The 18,762-nt window shown below is 52.4% G+C and overlaps 7 protein-coding genes across 7 annotated transcripts; 4 read left to right on the top strand and 3 right to left on the bottom strand.

Moving 5' to 3' along the window:
• Positions 1–704: 704 nt before the first annotated feature.
• On the bottom strand, positions 705–1,960 carry CC84DRAFT_665961 (uncharacterized protein). Its single transcript, XM_018187069.1, has one exon. The coding sequence runs from the start codon at positions 1,838–1,840 to the stop codon at positions 998–1,000; it is 843 nt and encodes a 280-aa protein (XP_018037899.1). The 5' UTR covers positions 1,841–1,960; the 3' UTR covers positions 705–997.
• Positions 1,961–2,561: 601 nt separating this feature from the next.
• On the top strand, positions 2,562–4,211 carry CC84DRAFT_1216474 (uncharacterized protein; the record flags this gene model as incomplete). The annotated part of the gene is made up of 1 exon (XM_018182806.1): positions 2,562–4,211. The coding sequence occupies one exon, from the start codon at positions 2,562–2,564 to the stop codon at positions 4,209–4,211; it is 1,650 nt and encodes a 549-aa protein (XP_018037898.1).
• Positions 4,212–5,104: 893 nt separating this feature from the next.
• CC84DRAFT_1175321 (uncharacterized protein) lies at positions 5,105–6,500 on the top strand (the record flags this gene model as incomplete). The annotated part of the gene is made up of 2 exons (XM_018180144.1): positions 5,105–5,198; positions 5,263–6,500. 2 exons carry the CDS (start codon positions 5,105–5,107, stop codon positions 6,498–6,500), a joined length of 1,332 nt encoding a protein of 443 aa, XP_018037897.1.
• A 1,835-nt stretch (positions 6,501–8,335) lies between these two features.
• On the bottom strand, positions 8,336–8,746 carry CC84DRAFT_665941 (uncharacterized protein). The gene has a single exon (XM_018187068.1). It carries the CDS (start codon positions 8,607–8,609, stop codon positions 8,373–8,375), a length of 237 nt encoding a protein of 78 aa, XP_018037896.1. The 5' UTR covers positions 8,610–8,746; the 3' UTR covers positions 8,336–8,372.
• A 1,511-nt stretch (positions 8,747–10,257) lies between these two features.
• On the top strand, positions 10,258–13,247 carry CC84DRAFT_1144126 (Six-hairpin glycosidase). The gene is made up of 2 exons (XM_018176443.1): positions 10,258–10,387; positions 10,483–13,247. Exon 2 carries the CDS (start codon positions 10,501–10,503, stop codon positions 12,874–12,876), a length of 2,376 nt encoding a protein of 791 aa, XP_018037895.1. The 5' UTR covers positions 10,258–10,387; positions 10,483–10,500; the 3' UTR covers positions 12,877–13,247.
• On the bottom strand, positions 12,969–14,332 carry CC84DRAFT_1144121 (MFS general substrate transporter; the record flags this gene model as incomplete). The annotated part of the gene is made up of 2 exons (XM_018176442.1): positions 12,969–13,710; positions 13,758–14,332. 2 exons carry the CDS (start codon positions 14,330–14,332, stop codon positions 12,969–12,971), a joined length of 1,317 nt encoding a protein of 438 aa, XP_018037894.1.
• A 2,866-nt stretch (positions 14,333–17,198) lies between these two features.
• CC84DRAFT_1243111 (uncharacterized protein) lies at positions 17,199–17,945 on the top strand (the record flags this gene model as incomplete). Its single annotated transcript, XM_018184111.1, has 1 exon — positions 17,199–17,945. The coding sequence occupies one exon, from the start codon at positions 17,199–17,201 to the stop codon at positions 17,943–17,945; it is 747 nt and encodes a 248-aa protein (XP_018037893.1).
• Between the last annotated feature and the right edge of the window lie 817 nt (positions 17,946–18,762).

Genomic DNA, 18,762 nt, shown 5'->3' with positions numbered 1-18,762 from the left:
ACCACAGCATCCGCGACACTTGCCCAGGACGCATTTTTGTCTGTATTAATCTTCTGTACTTATAGGCGGTGTAGGACAGACAACAATGTATACCCATGAGTGTTACTGGTTAAACGATGCGGTATATACTGCTCTCGAGCCAGCGAGGAGTCTGAAACCAGGGAGCTAGATTACTTTGCTCCGACACTAGTTCTCTTCATATGGAGCTTCGCACATTTCGTCAATCTGGCGCAATGCGAGAAAACAAAGGCTCCGCCCACGGACAATGTGAATCGGAAGTAGCTAGACCTGGAGCTGTCAAGTCTTTTGCCGACGCGCGGTATAGATAATCTCTGGCCCAAGAGATCAAGATGTGACTGCTTGTGTACCTTCTACGGCGTGTCGGTCGTCTATTTCCGGTCAATGAGTACATCGTATTGCTTGACGGTTCCGCTGGCGATCGACTATACGCTTGAGCTCTTCAAGCTTCGTGCAAGACGTGCACTGATAAACCCCCATCGACTAGAGACATTTGTTTCGTTCCTCGGATAGAGCGTCCTAGCTTTCGCGACTACCGCAACCGCAAGATCGCAGGCGCACACCTGGTTTGTGAGATTCGAGATCGTACCGTCGGATCCCATTTTGCGCTCTTGTTGGGCTGATCGATGCGAGTGCTTCACATTGTTCGGCTCTTCGGGCGCACTATCCCTTCCCTTCTTTGTGGCGAGAGATGGCTATGTGCGCTTACAATGCGGTTAAAACGAAGAACCCAGGACCCTCCCGAGGTCCTATAACATCTTATTGACTTCTCAGCGCTGAGGAGGAGTGCTGGATATGTTTTGCATCGATCTCCGCATTGCCTCCGAATCCGTTCTGCTATGCAGGCAGGTGTCTGCCGGAGTCCTCTTCTGGCCGTTGCTCTTCGATGATCTTCTCGGATACTTGCACCGCCACGATGCAGTCGGGAACGCCTGGAGGTTCGACTAATGCATCGTGCATGCCAGCCTTGGTCCAAGGCTCATGACTTATGTCTTGAGGCAATCCCAAGACACGGAGGACCGGGGTCTTCGCTCAATGGCCCTGGGCAACCATGCATGTAGCACTGCTTGTGCATATGTAGAAAGCTTGAGCGTGCTCGTATCAGCTCCCATCCTCGCACCATTAGTTGCTCGAAGCCACACGAAGGTTCGCCACGCTTTCGCGTTCGCTGAGCGGGACGGGCGCGAGGAGGACCTGTGAATGGAAGGCACTGGGTCGCTTCCGAAGTGGTCCTCGAAGCCGCGTGCGGCCGCTCGAGCATACCCATCCTGGTGACGGCTGTGTGCTGCATATCTTGGGTTCGAGCGGCTGCCCAGGCCCTCGTCTCTGGACCTGCGGATTGTCGAATTGCGCTTCGTGCCGCAAGGGGGAGCTGTTCGTAGCCCGCCCCATGCATCTGACTATTGGCATGGCATGTGAACGCTCGACGGGCGTTGCAGGGGTGGATGACTACCCGCTGTGGTGTTGAGCATGCGGCAAGAGTGCTATTCGCACTTGCCATAATGTTTTGGGAGTTGTTGCACGTCGAGAAGGCGGTTGCAAGAGCATCCTGTGGGCATCGCAAGGTTCGCTGGCGAGGCTGTCGAAGGAGCATACGCCTCAGAAAGATCACTCTCGTCAGCAAAGACCTCGTACAGTCGGTACATACGAAATCGCGGCGCGCGGATGTGGTCTTCTCGAGGGAGAAGCCCGGCGCAACTTCTCCTTCCGGCGGTGAGGGTATTGCGCACTCTGAACGTAGGCGGACGGACGAGAGCAGTCCAGTGAACATGCATCTGTACGCGAGCACATGGTATTCGTGGCCTGCAGGGCTTCTGGACATCAGTGTGTGAGGGTGGGATTGACCACCACGGAGTGTTTGACATTCCTGGGAGCAGCACCGGAGTTAGCAGTTTGTCGGTCGTCGACATCATCAACGAGGCCGCATATCACAGCGAGCCTAAGCTTCTGCAACGTCTCTTCGAGGCATCGAAGTAACTAGCCCAACTTCTGGTCCTCCCTCAAGGCGAGCTGGTGCTGGTAGAGGCGTGACGTACCTTTTACTATGCTCCCTCACGTACCCCATGCGGTGCAAGCATGAGGGCAATGTCCGCATATGCGTGAGCGCATTGGGAAGGAGCTTAATTGATCGATGCGGAGAGCAGTGGCGAAGAAAGGAAGGTTGGGTAATGCCATTCGGGTGTGAGAGTGGTTTAGGTGGCGGCAGCGGTCTTGGTCGCGGCGTGCATTCACCAAAGCTTAGGGAAAAAGGCCTAGCGGGGCATACGGAGAGCAGGTCTAAGCATTGAAAACTACCGCACACCTGTCCACTCCGCCCTCCCGCCCAACTCCACTCTGTCCCGCCACTCCTTCTGGCGTTCAGAACACTGACAAGCACACACAACCGCTCACTCCGCTCTCCCACCCAGCTCGACTCTAGTACACAACCCTCCTCATTAAGCGCAAGCTCACTCACTACGAGCCCCCGCGAGCGCTTTCCAGTCGTCGTCCACGGCTCCAACCTCCTAACAAGTCACCCCTCGTCAGCCAGTGGCACGATCATCATGCGGCCAACACGTCCTTCAGGCCACAAGCCTCCGACCGTCCCATCACCTTTCATGACGACGTTGCTATCCGATGATATTTATGACGTAGAGCAGTCTTCTGGTGAACCACTGGTACAGCATCGAGCTAGGATAGGGGCCGCAAGCTCGTCTGCTCACATGCCACAATCGGTTGGTAACGTCTTCCACTGCGATGAATCGCCGTCTCGGCAACACATTGAGTATGCCCCATCAGATGCCGGCTCAAACAACCACGTTCTGGCAGTGCGCACTAAATTGCGCCACGCCGTGACAACCGATAGTCGGAGCGACGCGGCCTCAGACTACAGCGATAAAGATCTCTGGAACGCAGAGCCTCAGCAGGCACAGAGTACCACCTCAGCTAACCCAATGTACTATTTCGTAGCCCTACCACACGCTGCTCCCAATGGGTCGCCCATCGGTCGGACACGCCCTATCGCCATCGACAATTGGTGGCCTGGACCCCTCGACAGCACTAGAATCACAACGCTCAAATGGCGCGTAGAACGGGCCATGGGCACATTTGACTACTCCCCTGTTGTCATTCCGGTCGTAGGCGTGTTGCATCCCAGCGGAATACGGAGAAACTATCTAGAAGCCGTCCATGAAGCCTCATCACACAAGTTCCAGAACCCAGCACTTGTGGGTCCGCCGCCAAAGTTCATACTGCCCAAAGGTCGAGGTGAGCTTCGCCGCCAAACCCGTCAAGTCCCTCTCCCAAGCCAGACCGCAACACACTCCACGCCACCTCTGCGAACAGTCCAGGCTAGGCGGTCGAAATACGTTGTTCCGCGAATCCTGTCTCGTACAGGAAGCTTCTTCGACGACGACCCATTCGTTATGAAGGCCACCCCAACGGTCGAGCAGGCCCTCTCTTGGTCATACGAGCGTGTATTGATGACCACAGAGGAGTATGAGCAGAAGGTAGCGGAGATGGCCGATGACGAGACGAACATCTCCACTCCTTTATACGGCAACGATCCGTTTGCGGCGCTTGCTCAGAACACACGTAGGTCAAAGGCCATAATCAGTCCGCAGAGTGGGGGCGGCTATGGTAGCCAAGACTCTCTAGGTGAAAGCTCTCGCGCTGCAGCCAAGTTCACGAGCGCCGTATCCCCCGGTCGTACCGATGCCTCGCCGACACTCATTTTCGCCATGTCTCCCTTGGCCCAGGCTTCTCAATTAGAGCTGTCTGGCACCCATGGTAGCAAACTTGAAACCATCGACGAAGGCGTGGAAGAAAGCTCCCGGCAACCGAGCCAGGACCAACAGGTGTCTCCTTTCTCGACCATCACCCGTAGACTTTCTAAGCCAAAGAAGATTCTAGCAGAGGCCGAGGTCTTCGCTACCCGTTGTATGCCCCTCAAGCAGCAGTTGGCTGCCAATGGGGTGAAGCGAAAAGACATCATCCAGCGAGAGGAGGACGAAATCACTACATGGCAAGCTTCAGCGCCATTTGAAGGCGCACAACTCGCCGAGGAGCTGCAGAAGTTTACCACTGCCGCAAAAGAGCAGACTGAATTGCGCCTTAGGATTCTGGATGGGGAGTCGCGAACTATTCAAAACCGCTTGAGCCGCTTGGGCTTCATAGAACGCAGTGGCAAGGGACCCGTGCAACTGCATCTTTGAGAGGGGACTACTCAAGCGTTCCATTCACACAAAATCGGCTCTATACGGCTATACGATACTATCGGATGAGACAAGGGAACCATTTGCTGCGACATAGCTGGAAACAAGAGAGCATCGAGGTTCAGCCTCCTGTGTTTGCAATGAGCGTTAATATTCACGGGAAATTCGGTCTTGCCGCTGCTTTTTACTTTTTAGAGCAGTTCATATATTGCGCACAGGCCAATCAATTATCTAGGATAGAAATGAATTTACTCGTATCAACTTGGTCTGGTCGTAAGGATGACCTAATCCACTTACCAGGGTAGTAGAGCGATCCTTGGCGAACGTCCGCCGTGGGCTTTGCCTCTCGTTTCAGCCTTCCCCACAGCCTGCTCGCCAACCAGCTAGCCACAACCAACGGCCCCAACAATGCCCCTGTGTTTCTCAGAACTTGTCCGGCCCTTGTGAGAAGGGTTGCACAGAAGCAAAAATACACATGGTACGGCGAGCCTAGCCCGCTGTCACGCTTGCGCGCACGGAGGCTCCGCGTTGTCAGTGCATTCCAAGCATGCCAGCACGTCATCCCACTGGCTCGGTGCCTACGTTTTGAAACGAAACACGGCCGCCAAACAAGCGCGTTCGTGCGATCAACGTTTCAGGTGAAGATGCGTGCTTACCCTTACCTCGAGCGAGGCTTCGGCCTCAGCCGCAAGCACCCTTTGCACGAACGGATGTGTGTTAAGCCAAGTGCGCCTTCCTCCTCCCTGAGGCAACAAAATCATCCCGTCCCTGCCTTTCTCTTCCACCTTGATCATCTGATTGCCTCGCCTTAATTTCTGTTTAATCCTATGGAGCGCCAGTCTTCAGGCGCGTTTTCACCTTTTGTGTTTGGAAGAGAAGCCTCGAGCGAAGAGATGGATTTCGAGACGAGTTCGCCTGGTGCGTACTTCGAAGTACAACCGCAACATCTTTCGAGCCATCTGCAGTACGACAAATCAAACACTTATTGTGAGTATGAGTGTTCTCTCCGCCTTCAGGCTAACCGCGAAGGACTACACTGACTCGGCTGTAGCATTGCCATTCGAGTTCCCAGTAGAGTACCCCACGTTGGACCTTCAGGGCCACTCATTCCGCTCCCACCAACGACATCACTCTGCTTCCGCTCAGTCCAACCATTCCTCAGTCCATCGGTCTTCTAATGGTAGCGTTTTCTCGTCATGGCAACCTCAAGCTCGCAGCTCTGTTGCATCCACGAACACGACATGGTCGCACTGCTCCGACTTTACTTCAGAGCAGTACCCCGCTCCATCAGAACACGTCTTGGAGGCGCAGTCTTCAATTGCTTCGCCACCACCAGCACGTACACCTTTTAAGCGAGCGCACGAACGTCAACCTTCGCAAGACAGGGAGCCTTTCCTGACATGTGTATCGCGAAATAAAAGATCTCGACGCTCTGCTAAAGAGCCGAAATACCAATGCACAGCGTGCAGCGAAGGTTTCCAGCAAAAGTACGACTGGAAGCGACATGAGGAAACCTATCAGGAGCGCACAGAAATGTTCGAATGCGAGCTGTGCTTGAACGTATATTTTCTCGAGAAAGACTTCATTCACCACCATCAAGGGAGTCACAGATGCCAGGTATGCATCCCCAAAAGACATGTGGAAATGGCAAGGAAGAAGCGTGTAGCTCGGACTGGCTGGGGTTGCGGATTCTGCGTTCACTTCAGCACGAGTTGGCAGGAGAGGTGCAGCCATATCAGCGAGCACTTTGAGAGGAAAGGGCATACGATGGCAGACTGGAAGCACTCGAGGGTAATATGGTCGCTCCTCCAGCGACCGGAGATACTCCAAGAATGGTGCTATCTGCTGGAAACAAAGCAACGCACCCAAAACCCCTTCTCTTGGAAGGAATCCACCACCGGACGAGCAGAAGGATACCCGGACACGGACGCCCAACCCCAGCTGCAAGATCTTCTCGAGTTTTATCCGCAGCCTCACAACGCCGCTGCCATCGCAAGACTGGCCTTCGAAACTGGCCTTCGGGAGAAAGAGCTTCCCAAGGCGCCGCCGCCCGTTCCAAAGAAAGATCAATATCCATTACAGCTACCTCACCAGTCGATGTATCATCAGAGTCAGCACTCTGGCCCGTTTTCTGCCGCCGTTTACGACCCTATGCCCGACATGCCGATCTGGAATCGGCTAGGGGCCATTCCTGAAGACCCTTTTCAGCCAACCAACGTGGTCACGCTCGACTACGATGAGCTTAGTGCCGCGTTCAACAACACCTACGATCACGCTGGTCAATTTTGAGATCATTTTAATGTATTGATGACATGTCCCGATGCACGCCTGGAGCGTGGTGAATGTAATGATAATGCTTGAAGGACTTGGAGCTATTGAATGGCACGAATTTGTATCAAAACACATTGTACGATTAGGAAGAACGCCTGCAGTCCCAAAATTCCTCAGCGATTCGTTCTAACCGCCTGCCAAGAGATCCTGAAGTCGTGCAAGGCGGCGGTGACTGACCGGTCTGGCATACGTGCTTCTCGAAAAGGCGGACGCTAAGTCGATCGAGAGGACTTCACCTGAAACACTAGTCGAATGTTCACGCGACCCGATTCATGGTAGCGAACTCACAGGGCAGTGTATTTCTTTGTTGAAAGACCTGGGGTCTCTACAACTGGTGAAGTGCTGGTGAGCGGACGCGCATGGCGGCTTCAGGTGAATTCAGTGCGCAAAACGACGGCGCAGTAGAGCGACAGTATAAGAGCATTGATCTTGCACCTTGAACCCTCAGAATCCGGATAGCACACACAAACACGGCCCACTAAACAAGTAGTACCCAGCAAATACACTCTCTACCGGCTTGCCCACCGTCTGTGTACCTTGGCATTTCCTTCTGTACGACACCGTTCCTTGCGCTATGACCGAGATAAAAGTAAGGACCCTCATTCTCCCTCGTCCCACATCCTCGCTAATACGTGTACGGCACCAGAATCTGGCATACCGCCCACACTCTACTCAGGCGGCAACAAACATCGGCGTTGGTCGCGCATCACCACCCAACGCGTCGAGGCCGCCGGCATCTGGTCCATCTTCTTGTATTCCAAATCAGAGCGAGTCTGAAGTAGTGACCAGCTTATGTCTTTGGCTTGAACAACGAGCCAGAGAGGAACCGTGGAACGCATTGGCAAGCTCGCGTTCAAGTGGGTGAAGAGGATAGCTTTCCGAGATCAGGACTGCATCAAGGAAACGCGAGGCACGGACACCGCAGTCCGGTGTTGTGCTGGTGCTCTGACAAGACTGTCGTGCACACGGGAATCACGCAAACTAATAGACATCCGGAGAATTATAACCAAATCCACCCGATAGACAGAGCTCTTGCTTTCATGTGAGAGTCGCTTACCACATTCTACTCCAGCACAAACACTACCCATCCCCCACCTCCTCAACCTTGACACCCTTACTCGCCTCGTGGTCCTTCTTTTCCTATCCCAGGGTCCACTCCACATGACCCCACCAAACCCTAGCCGATCATTATGCGTAGACACGAAATATCGCGGCCAACTCTCTCGATACAACTCCAAACCGGTGTTCACACCAAAAGTCGTTTTTCCGACCCCAAGTCCAGAAGTGCTTGCAGAGCGGGCGTGGCGGTGTGTAAGCCATGCGGCGAGTACAAGGCCGCTTCATGCGTGTCCGGTCCAGAGTCTCAGAGTAGTACGGTGAGGAAGTCGAGCTCGTGGTAGACCCTGATGCGGAACACTGTAAGGTACGATGGCAGGCCTGATGCACGATCTACAGCGCTACAGCGTGCCAGTCCCCAGTGAATGCTGGGTCGAGGTCTGGAGGAGTAGTGATGGGACCAAGGTGCTTCAACTTCCCGATGATGGGCGCCGCGTCTGCAGTAGTGAAGAGAAGGATCGAGGGGCTGACGTCAACGGGGTGGGTCCGTGGAGATGGTCGCCATAGTGGAAATGGACGAGCAATGTGTCGATTGGCGCACGCCCGTCGACTCCCTCTTTCTGAGGATGGGAGATGGAACCCGCTTCTGCTGCTTATGATTCAGGTTTACGCACGAGGTCCTCAATGCTTACACCGTTGATGACGGCGGGAGTTGCTGACAAAGAGAGATAGACCAGCTGGCCAAGATGAATATTGGACTTCGGGGCCGTTGAGCTAGGGGTGATGGACGATGTGGAAGTATGCTTTTCCTGAGTTTCTGTGATCGGATTCTGGGCTACGAAAGGATAGGAGCCAGGAATCGTCGCCATTGAGGGAAATGGGTGTGGGCCGGAGATCGTGCTTTGCTGGGAAGTGGGCTTTGTGTCTGGCGGTGCGCTGATTCGACATGCTAGAACTTCCACGCCTCTTGTAGCTCGGCTCTCTAAATATTCTTTCAAGCCATCTGGACATGCGCTTACAAGTAGGCGGTATGATCACTAATCTCAAGCTGTTGAGATGTCCGAGTGGCAGTTGGAGAGCAGTCGTCCTGGGCACCGTGAGCCCTACGTACTGGCCACTAGCTTCGCTGTGGGCCTAATAGCTCAGGCGGTGCCCACGCCGCTAGACTAACGGATTGTATTACACTAGTCGTATAAGCACCGAACACTTGTGAAGTCATATTGCGCTAGTACAAATGCGGCGCGCACGTGCCAGTGCGACGCGTTCGCGCTAATGCGCTAGCTGACCCTTCGTTCCTCACATTCGAACATCCTCTCTCTTTCTCCTACGCCATCGCTTTGCCATTAGCGCTGACTCCATCTACGAGCGTATTACCTTATGGCCTTGTATTGAGATTGTTGGGCGAGTATGGGAATCGCGTCGCCTGCTTCACACAATAGTGGCTTTCGTTATTGCTTTGTCAGCTCTACGCCATCCCAGCTCTTCTATTCACAAACATTGATACAAACGCCAGGCAGGATATGTTCTATCCATTGATATCATTTAAAAAGTGAAATCGTGAAGGGTTGATTTGGACTCTCCATTCTCGCTATACGGCGTTTCAGCTTCTCAACCAGCAACGGCTTGACAACACTTAGTAACGTTGCCGATCATGCGTCCCGAGCGCTTCGCAGGTGTCGTTTTCGGACTTCACCTGTGGGTCCATCAAGCCGGCTTCGGCTGACATCCTGCCTTATGGCTCGATGAATGGCTTTTGGACAAAGGCCGCGCCCTATATCAAACCCATGAGCCTCTCTGGCACCTCTTCCAGCTATCCATCCTCTTTGCGCAAGCGGAGATGGGAGGGCGGCACAGATGGGATTGGCGCTCGTTTCAAACTCATACAAGTACTTTCTTGTAATGGCTGACGCAAATGAGCCCGCAACAGTGAATTGCGTTTATCAAAATGTGCAAATCTCCCACATGCAAGCACATTCAGACTCACTGTGTCTCAGGGTACCTGTCCCTTATGCCCCTGCTTGGACTCGTGCATGACCGTTCGTTATCGCTTCCCCCGGCGCGAATTGGCCTGGTCTTCGCCCCCTGCTACACGAAGGCTTGATCTTGGTGTGCATGTTTCGCGAACCACTCATATTGCGATTAAACCTCCGAGCCACGTGGAAGGCATGCGTTAAGGCACGTTCGTTCTATCTGTCGAAAGATACGTGCACATGTGGTCATCCAAAACACATCATTGCTCACCTACAGTTACCGTACCATCTCAAACGGACTTCATGTATCTGAAGTCACGCGAAACTTGACGCATGTGTAAATAACTACGTCGCAGCGTCGTCGCCGATCTTTCTTGCTTGACTGCACAGATTTCGAAGTAATGGTGACATGAGTGATCTGCCGGTGGTTCAATTTGCAGCGCCGAATACTGACAAACTAGCAGAGGGGCTACGGTCCGGAATGCCGACTCCGTCTTGGACAATTACTTTTCTAGGGTTCGCCCCACTCGCTAAGCCCCACGCGGGCTGTTCGTCTTGACCGACAAACGCCTCTATAAGAACGTCCTGGTGACTCGAACGATTCTTCCATTCGCGGTGTCTCTCCTCTCGTGTAAGCTACGTGTGGTTCTGGGACCTCTTTCAATTTTGGTTCGAAATTACATCACTCTCGCTGTCAGACAGGTGTTCTCCAGCTTGTGCTTCGTCATCCAACAAGGCAAGCAATCCTTCTCATAGGTTGCGTCTGTACGGGTCGGACGTTGCGTGATTTAAAGTTACACCTTAACTACTAAATACTTAGTAAGCAATTCCCTGTACCACGGCGTTAGGCATCGTTCCGTCAAATAAAATGCCACGTATTGGTTCCAGAACTGCTCCTCTGAGACATTGTGCAGACTGTTTGCACATCAAAGATGGCTCCTCTTCTTCAAGCAACGCCCGATGGCGACCGATATGAGCTCACCAGTCCAACGGCAATGCCGAAAGCCGGTGGTTTTCTCTGGAATCAGAAGATGATGATCCAAGTGACTTGTCGAGGTTACGCGACTTCACAGTACATGCAGCCGGAGCCTGCAAAATATGCTTACGCGCCGACACTGGAAGCAAAGACATTTATGCAACCTGAGCAAAATTACTATGCGCATCATCCTGGCCGTTTCGTGTACATCAAGGATGAGGAGACTAGCGAGATATTCTCAGCACCGTATGAGCCTGTGCGCCGCAAGCTAGGAGAGGGTGATGAGTTTGTATTCTCTGCAGGAAAGAGCGACATTTCCTGGACGATGAAGTCGCTTGGAATTCGGGTGGAGATGTCATTCCACATTCCTACCAACGATGTAGCAGAGCTGTGGTCCATCAAAGTCACTAATGTTTCGGGCCGCAATCGTAAGCTCAGCATCTACCCTTACTTCCCACTGGGTTATATGTCTTGGATGAACCAGGAGGCGGAGTACAATGAGAAAGTCGGCGGTATTGTGGGAAGTTCTAAGACGCCCTACCAGAAAGCAGAAGACTACCCGAAAACAAAGTATCTCAAAGACAAGACATACTTCCTTTGCCAAGAACACCCAGTGGCATGGGAGTCGAGGCAATGGGCTTTCGAGCGCGAAGGCAGTTTGTCAAATCCGGAAGCTATCAAAGAGGAACAACTGAGCAACAGCGATTCTCGCTACGAGACGCCGACCGCCGTAGTACAATACAGAGTCACGTTGAAGCCCGATGAGCAGCGAGAATACCGTTTTTTGTTTGGTCCAGCCTACGATGACCAAGAGATCCTCGACATGAAGAACAAATACTTGGGAAAAGAGCAGTTCGCAAAGACTGCAAAGGAGTACCAGGAATACATTGCCAGAGGAAGCGGTGCGCTCAAGATTGAGACGCCGGATAAGGGCCTCGACAACTTCGTCAACAATTGGCTACCACGACAAGTCTACTATCATGGAGATGTGAACCGTCTTACTACCGATCCCCAGACGCGCAACTATATGCAAGACAACATGGGAATGAGCTTCATCAAGCCCGAAGTAGCTCGCGCGGCCATCGTTAAGGCAGTCTCACAGCAGGAAAAGACGGGTGCTATGCCCGATGGTATCTTGCTGGCCGAGGGCGCGGAACTCAAGTACATCAACCAGATCCCGCATACAGATCATTGCGTGTGGCTGCCTATCGCGCTGGAAATCTACTTGAATGAGACCGGTGACTATGCGCTTCTCGACGAGGAGGTTCCAGGCATGCACGGTGATACATACACGGTGTTCGAGCGCTTCAGCCGCGCGATGGACTGGCTGCTCTCAGCCAGAGACCGACGTGGCCTCAGCTATATCGCCCAGGGTGACTGGTGCGATCCCATGAACATGGTTGGACCCAAGGGCATCGGTGTTTCGGGATGGCTCACTGTAGCCACGGCCTACGCTCTCAACCTGTGGGCGGAAGTCTGCGAAGCAGCTGGCCAGGCATCTGTCGCAGAGAAATACAAAACGGGTGCCGAAGAAGTAAACAACTGCGCCAACAAGCACTTCTGGGACGGCGACTGGTACGCTCGCGGCATCACCGACGACAACGTAACCTTTGGTATCAAGGAAGACAAAGAGGGTCGCATCTGGCTCAATCCACAAGCGTGGTCTATCCTCGGGGGTGCCGCATCACAGGATAAGATCTCGAAGATGCTCACCCAGGTCGACGAGCAGCTCAGCACGCCCTATGGTGTCGTCATGTTCGCGCCGCCCTTCACGGCCATGCGTGAGGATGTCGGGCGCGTAACGCAAAAGTATCCCGGCCAGGGCGAGAATGGCAGCGTCTACAACCACGCGGGTGCCTTCTATGTTTGGGCCCTTTACAGTATCGGCCAATCCGATCGCGCGTTTACCTACCTACGCCAGATGATTCCCGGTCCGAGCGAGGAGGACTACCTCCAGCGCGGGCAGTTGCCCGTTTATATTCCCAACTACTACCGAGGAGGGTACAAGCTGTATCCTCGAACTGCTGGGCGTAGTAGTCAGCTTTTCAACACTGGCACTGTGAGCTGGGTGTATAGGAGTCTTGTGGAGGGTTTGTGCGGGTTGAAGGGGGTGAAGGATGGTTTGAGCGTGAAACCACAGTTGCCGAAAGAATGGGATGGAATCAAAGTTACGAGGCTATTCAGAGGAGCAACATTCGAGGTTAACGTCAAGAGGGGTGACGGAAAAGACGTGAAGGTGGTTGCTGATGGAAACGCGGTGGAGGGTGGCGTCATCCAGGCAATACAGGCCGGAAAGACGTATAAGGTCGAGGTGGAGGTACCGAGGCAGTAAACAGCCATAGCGACTGTGTGATGGCCGAGCATCTACAATGTCTAGCAAAAGTTATGTTTTGTCTGAAAATTGTCTATCGTTCTGCTCAGCGGCTATATCCATTTCCAGGCCAAGCCAATCTGAACATATCTTGAACCGACAAACAAACATCCGCTCATAAACATAGATAAGCCAGCGAAGATCTGCATATACAGATATCCGCCGCTATCTCTCTGGATCAAAGCGCCAGCGATGGGTGTGCCAATAAGAGCCCCAATTCCATACATGAACCAGTTCGTTCCATTCCTCGTTCCGATCTTCTTGATGTCTGAGATTTGAGCGACCAACGAGCTTGTGAGTGCGACGTAAGCTCCATTGGTGAAGCCGACGAGTACAGCAAACACAATGAACGGCGCTGTCGAATGTGCAGGAATCCAAGCCGCAAGTACGAAGAGTGCGGAGAGAAAGGTGGTGATGATCATGGTGTTGAAGCGGCCTGCACGATCTGCTACCCATCCAACGACGACTCGACCGATGACGCTCGAAGCATTGAGAATGGATAGTAGATAGTTGGAGATATGGTCGGGTATGCCTTCACGCTGAGCGTTTAGGGCGATAAATGTTCCCGGTTGATATACAGCCATGGCGAAGAAGAAGCAAGCTGCTGTTAGGAACAGAAAGGGTGGTTCTTGAAGAGGTTCCATAAAATCCTTCGGATGCGGCTTCTTTACCACATGTGTGAGCCTGGACTTGAGCAGCACATTCGTAATGGTGAGAAGGCCGAGAAAGACAAACCCGACAACACGTAGCGCCCAGCCAAAGCCGATATCGTCGTAGATATGATTCACCATGATGCTTTCAGGGTTTAGTATACTTCTATGTATGTTCGAGTTTGGACTTACGGAATAATGACGCCGCCAGTAGCCGAACCAGCTGAAGCTATTCCTAAAGCAAGCGCCCTGTTGTTCTTGAACCAAGTGGCTATGGAGTTCGATGCAGCGAAGAAAATTGCGCCACCACCGATGCCAGTACATATTGACTGGGCAAGGATGAAATGCCAGTACTGCGTAGACAAGGACATCATCATAACACCAAGTACCTGTAGAAAGCTTCCAATGGCGATGATCCATCGTGGGCCATACGAGTCGAATGCTTTGCCAGTAAAGGGTGCGCTAACGAACATGAAGAATGTCTGCAATGAGATAATCCATCCTATTGCACTAGGCGAATAGCTCTGTAGGAAATCCTTCTCGTAAATCGTTTGGAAAACACCGGCCGCATTGTTCCACCCGACGCTCACAAACATGGCGCACCATCCGCCGACGACAACGCTCCATGCTGCCCATCCTCTGTCTGGAGCTTCGCTGCTAACGATTGCTTGTGCGGGACCATCTGCGACAACGCCTGCCTGTTGGCTCGATTCTGCTGGCACTTTCTCTTGATCAGGTGGTTCGGTCAAGTCGCGAGCCTCTGTCATTGTCGTGGCATTGGGTTTCTCGGACGGTACGAGCACTTGAGTAGGTGAAGATACAAGAAAATAGCATCCAAGTCACTATTGCGCGAGATGTCGACAGGGCTATATGTTCCCCCGAAGCACCGGCAAAGTTCAGATTCGGGCTTAGACCCGGGACCGACGTCGGCAGATTTAGGTCCGGCAATAAGAAGCAGTTGCACGACTCGTGCACACACCTTAACAAAACTTATGTGCACTACCCGAAGTCATGATGACGTGGTTGCGGTTATTGGTCCATCGCAAGTCAGTGAGCAGCAACAGCCATTATGCTTTCATTCTTCTGAAGTGCAACACGGCGCTGCGAACGCGGAAGCTACATGGCAGCCCCATTCCCGTATCACTTCACTAGACGACCTTAGCTGGATTCATGACGAAATGGTTCGCATCTTCGTTACAGATCTCTCCATTAAGAACGAGTCGTTGTGCATCTGCACACATTCTCAGTAGTCGCAGGAATGGACCAGCGTACCACCCGAAATCACCACTTGAATTCGAAAATTGTCAAACACCAGCGGAGACGGACTGTCCGGGCTGTAGGCTGTTTGTGTTAGTAACGAGGTTCGCAAAGCAGAAGATGGGCCCAAAAAAAAATTGACTAGCCGAGAAGAATTGAAGACATACAGCGTCCATAGCATCCATCTTCCGCTCTCTGTGTCTAGGTGAAAAGCTTTGCAACCCACTGTCGGTGTTGGTATCGTGGCGATTGACTTCCCAGCTCTCTGTATGAACACCGAGTACATAAAAGCAAGCAAAGTAAAGAATCGGGGCTGGCGGCAATTCCCAACGCCATCAATCTGTTCCCGGGGTTGACTTGCTCCACGCTTTGCAGGTCAACGCTGAGAGCATCCTCAACGCTTCTGACACATTTACTTGTTTATGTATGTGGGGTTAATTTGAGGGACGTAGATGGATTGCGCGCTTGCTTTAGTGTGGATATTGGTGCAGAACATGTGCGCAGTCTCACTGCGAACCTATCTTACTCTCGCGTAACAAACCGTTGTACCCAGGTGTCGCCCTTTCACTGAGATGTTGGCGGAAGGCGTACTAGCGAGACTGCCACTGCTGCAGCGAGAGTACCTTCCTTCCACGATCCGCGCGGCAATCTTTCTAAAATCCATTGGCGGCTCAGCGGAATCAATCAAAGCTCAGAAAGAGAGTTACCAAGGCAGTGCTCGTACGCGCATGATCTTCGCCTCATGTTTGATACTCCCTGCTCTTCTTTCTGGAACGCTCTTCTCGGCTTAACAGCCGAGGTTTTTTCGACGACAGCGCTTAGGAGGAAAGAATGCCCGACTGCGACTATGTATGTTTTTAGCGGTAAAGATAGCAAGGCCGCTGCCACAATGAAGTCGTACTTTCCGTGTAGCTCCAATCGCGAATTAGTCCATCGAATATGCGTTGCGTGCTCTTCCTCCACTCCAAATGCTCGTAAAGGATAGTCCTCCATTGCCTCACACAGCTTGTCAGGATGGCGCATGGCACCTGGCTCGTGTGATCACGCTCCGAGCTCAAAGCCAACAACCCAGACTCACTGACTGACCAGAATCCCCCTTGAACAAAAATTTGTAAAATACTGGACTCGCCGTCTATATCGAGAAGGTTCCTTCAACAACAATTTTCTGCTCGGACTTCAGCTTTGGTACGCTCCGGGAGCAGATGACGCGGTCGTGGTCCATAATAGCCGTTGACTGACGTGGACCCTGGTGCCTGGTGATAACAACGGCGAGGCGCTCACGGGTGCCCGAGGCCCACCCATGAGGAAGAAAGCGTGTGGGGGTCTTAGGCGGGACGATAACCGTTGAACAGGTTCCTTGGAACCCAACCCACAGCCGACCCGTTGAGCGACACAAAACGGTCGGTACCAGAGTACTCAACACTACAACAGTGCACATTCTATACAGTAATACGTAAAAATGACCGCCACAGAATTAGTCGCGAAGATAGCTGGGAGTATTTCGACCGCGTGTTCCGAGAGACTTGACTCTGAGATAATTTAGCCTTCGCAGTAATGGCTGCAGTCCGTTCTAGGTGCAATACATCGACCGAGCTTTCATGGCCATTCTAAGCTCTCGATTTTCTCACTGTGGGTGTTGCAGTAGACGACTGAAAGATGGAGATACGTCAGCAGCGGTGCTGTTCAATCTTATCCTCTGTGATAATGCTCGATTCGTAGGGAACACCAGTGGAGCCAGTTGTGCTGTCATCTCTCAAAGAACGTTGAGAGGACGTTCGTATTTGACGCTCTTCCTCCTAGGTAATAAGCATTTAAAAAGGAGACCCCTCCAAGTTTCCCTCACAGAGGCGAAACTTATCCAGCTTGCTATTTGTGAACGAGAATCGTGCCCCCATCTTGATCACTTGTTCTCCTAAAATCATCGCAGGATTTTATTTAGCAACTAAACCATATCTCTTCATCTACTTCCCTCTGTTGAGTGTCCTGACCCGCTCTTCGTGCAAGGCCGAGATTACCCTGGATCCGATGGTGAGAAGATCCACCTGTGCCACCCAGTAACCACCGTTCCTGATTCCTAGTAATCGTGAGTATGGTAGGATCGAACCTCGTCAAAACTCCCGAATCCTCAACCTCAACCTCAACGAGGTGATGCTGTCCTATATAAAGCCGCCATTTCTTCGTTCCCCTGCGTTTCCTCCGTCCTGCCAACTGTTCCCTCCAGAAATCAGGCTCATACACGCGTCCATATCTTTCCAACATTACCATTCATCTCTACATCTCTTAAGAGGTATTTGAAAGCATAAATTCCATATAACAGCCACTAAAAATGGCAGAAATACATCACTATCCCCCAAATTGGCACGGAAAGGCTTCGTCATGTCTTGGGTCAGTCATCCGACCAGGAGCTCTTCCTGGAGGCAAAATCAGCAGCCGCAAGCTTCCAATCCTCCTTCTTGGTCGCGGCAAAACTGGCGAAGAAGATCAGATTCCAGCGAATCGAGCTGCTCTTCTCTGACAAGCTCCTCACCGCCAAGCTCTTGCGGCCCCTCCCCGCCTAGTAAGTCATGGGACAGCGACTGGAGGGCACAATATGTCCCCAGATCCCCATCGTCTGTTTCCAACGCCAGAACGGCATTTGAGGACCTGTACCCAGGCACGGTGATGTACTTGCCTCGCCAAGAGGATGTGCCAAAATCCTCAGTCTTCTATAAGAGGATGTGGAAACGAGACGACAGTCCATGGGGACACCCAGTGGTGATCCTCAAGAAAGAGGTGGTCTCCGATATGGAAATGGTGCAGTGCCAGCTGATTACTTCCTTCCGCGATCGCGAGACCTTCGCGAGAAAGTCAGACGCGTCGAAGGAAAATATCGCTCTTATCGAGAACACCGACAACATTAAAGCCCATCAGGGCCTCAACGGTGTCTACACCCGACTCATGACCCTCGAGCTTTGGTCAGACCGGTTTCCCAAGACGAGCTTCGTCAACTTCTATGATAAGGCCGGCCCGCAGGGAAATACATTCTGGATCGAGTACGGAAACATCCAACCATTACTTGCCGGTAGAAACATCGTTTTCGACGAAGAATCCCTGAAGCGGATCATAAACAAGCAAGTGCGCTGAGCAGCCTCAGCCAATCCCCACGACAGTTCGGCTTCGACAAGCCAATCTAGCACTCCTTCGCTGTATGGTGGGGGCTGGAACCGTTGAGCGATGCTCCGGGTCTGAAGTCGTATCCTGAAGCAAGAATGTAAGTCGGTCACCGATAATGCCAGGCACCCTTGACTTTCGAGCCTGAAGCACAGTGGCCTTCACCTCTTCACCAACGTTTTCATCTCCCGCCGGATCGGAAGACTCTCTTCCCCACTCGCCATAACCTCAACTTCTATCGACTCTCTAACCAACGCCAATTGGTATTCCTCGACCGATACAACACATCTCAGTGTTCTTGGCAAACCCGGATAGTCGACAATATCTGGCACCGTTGGTTATCATAGCCTGAAGCACCCGGATGATCACCAAGAAAGCGGGACGCACCTTTAAGGAGGTTTACCATATCTTTTAACAACATCCGGCACTGTTGGCTCTCGAAGCCTGAAACACTCGAACCATCACGAAATATGACGGCATGCATTCCTTACCGCAGCCTCTTGACCATATCTCGGACAACATCTAGCACCGTTGGCTTGCAAAGCCTAGATCACCCAGATCAACAGCGCATGAGGCATTTGGCGTCAGAAAAAGTCATTCACTCCGAAACTGCACTCGGTTAGTACTCGCGCTATCTCTTATTTCTGATTCGACATAGATAGATAGTCTTGGCCGTGCCAAAATGGCGGCTAAGATTCGCCTTTGGTCACTGTTGCTTGGAAAGCCGAGTGCTGGACCCAGGATCTTGCGCAGTTGGACGGACGGTTACACATTCATGTATTCTTGATGG

The sequence above is a fragment of the Paraphaeosphaeria sporulosa genome (assembly GCF_001642045.1).
Source record: "Paraphaeosphaeria sporulosa strain AP3s5-JAC2a unplaced genomic scaffold CC84scaffold_4, whole genome shotgun sequence".
In the NCBI taxonomy this organism is placed as follows: Eukaryota; Fungi; Ascomycota; class Dothideomycetes; order Pleosporales; family Didymosphaeriaceae; genus Paraphaeosphaeria; species Paraphaeosphaeria sporulosa.
Note: the sequence above shows the minus strand (reverse complement) of the source record. Positions and strands in the feature narration are given on the sequence as shown.

What these genes read in the sequence shown, in the direction of transcription:
- CC84DRAFT_665961 (XM_018187069.1), bottom strand. Translation starts at nt 1,840, where the DNA reads ATGTCCAGAAGCCCTGCAGGCCACGAATACCATGTGCTCGCGTACAGA.
- CC84DRAFT_665941 (XM_018187068.1), bottom strand. Translation starts at nt 8,609, where the DNA reads ATGTCCAGATGGCTTGAAAGAATATTTAGAGAGCCGAGCTACAAGAGG.
- CC84DRAFT_1144126 (XM_018176443.1), top strand. Translation starts at nt 10,501, where the DNA reads ATGGCTCCTCTTCTTCAAGCAACGCCCGATGGCGACCGATATGAGCTC.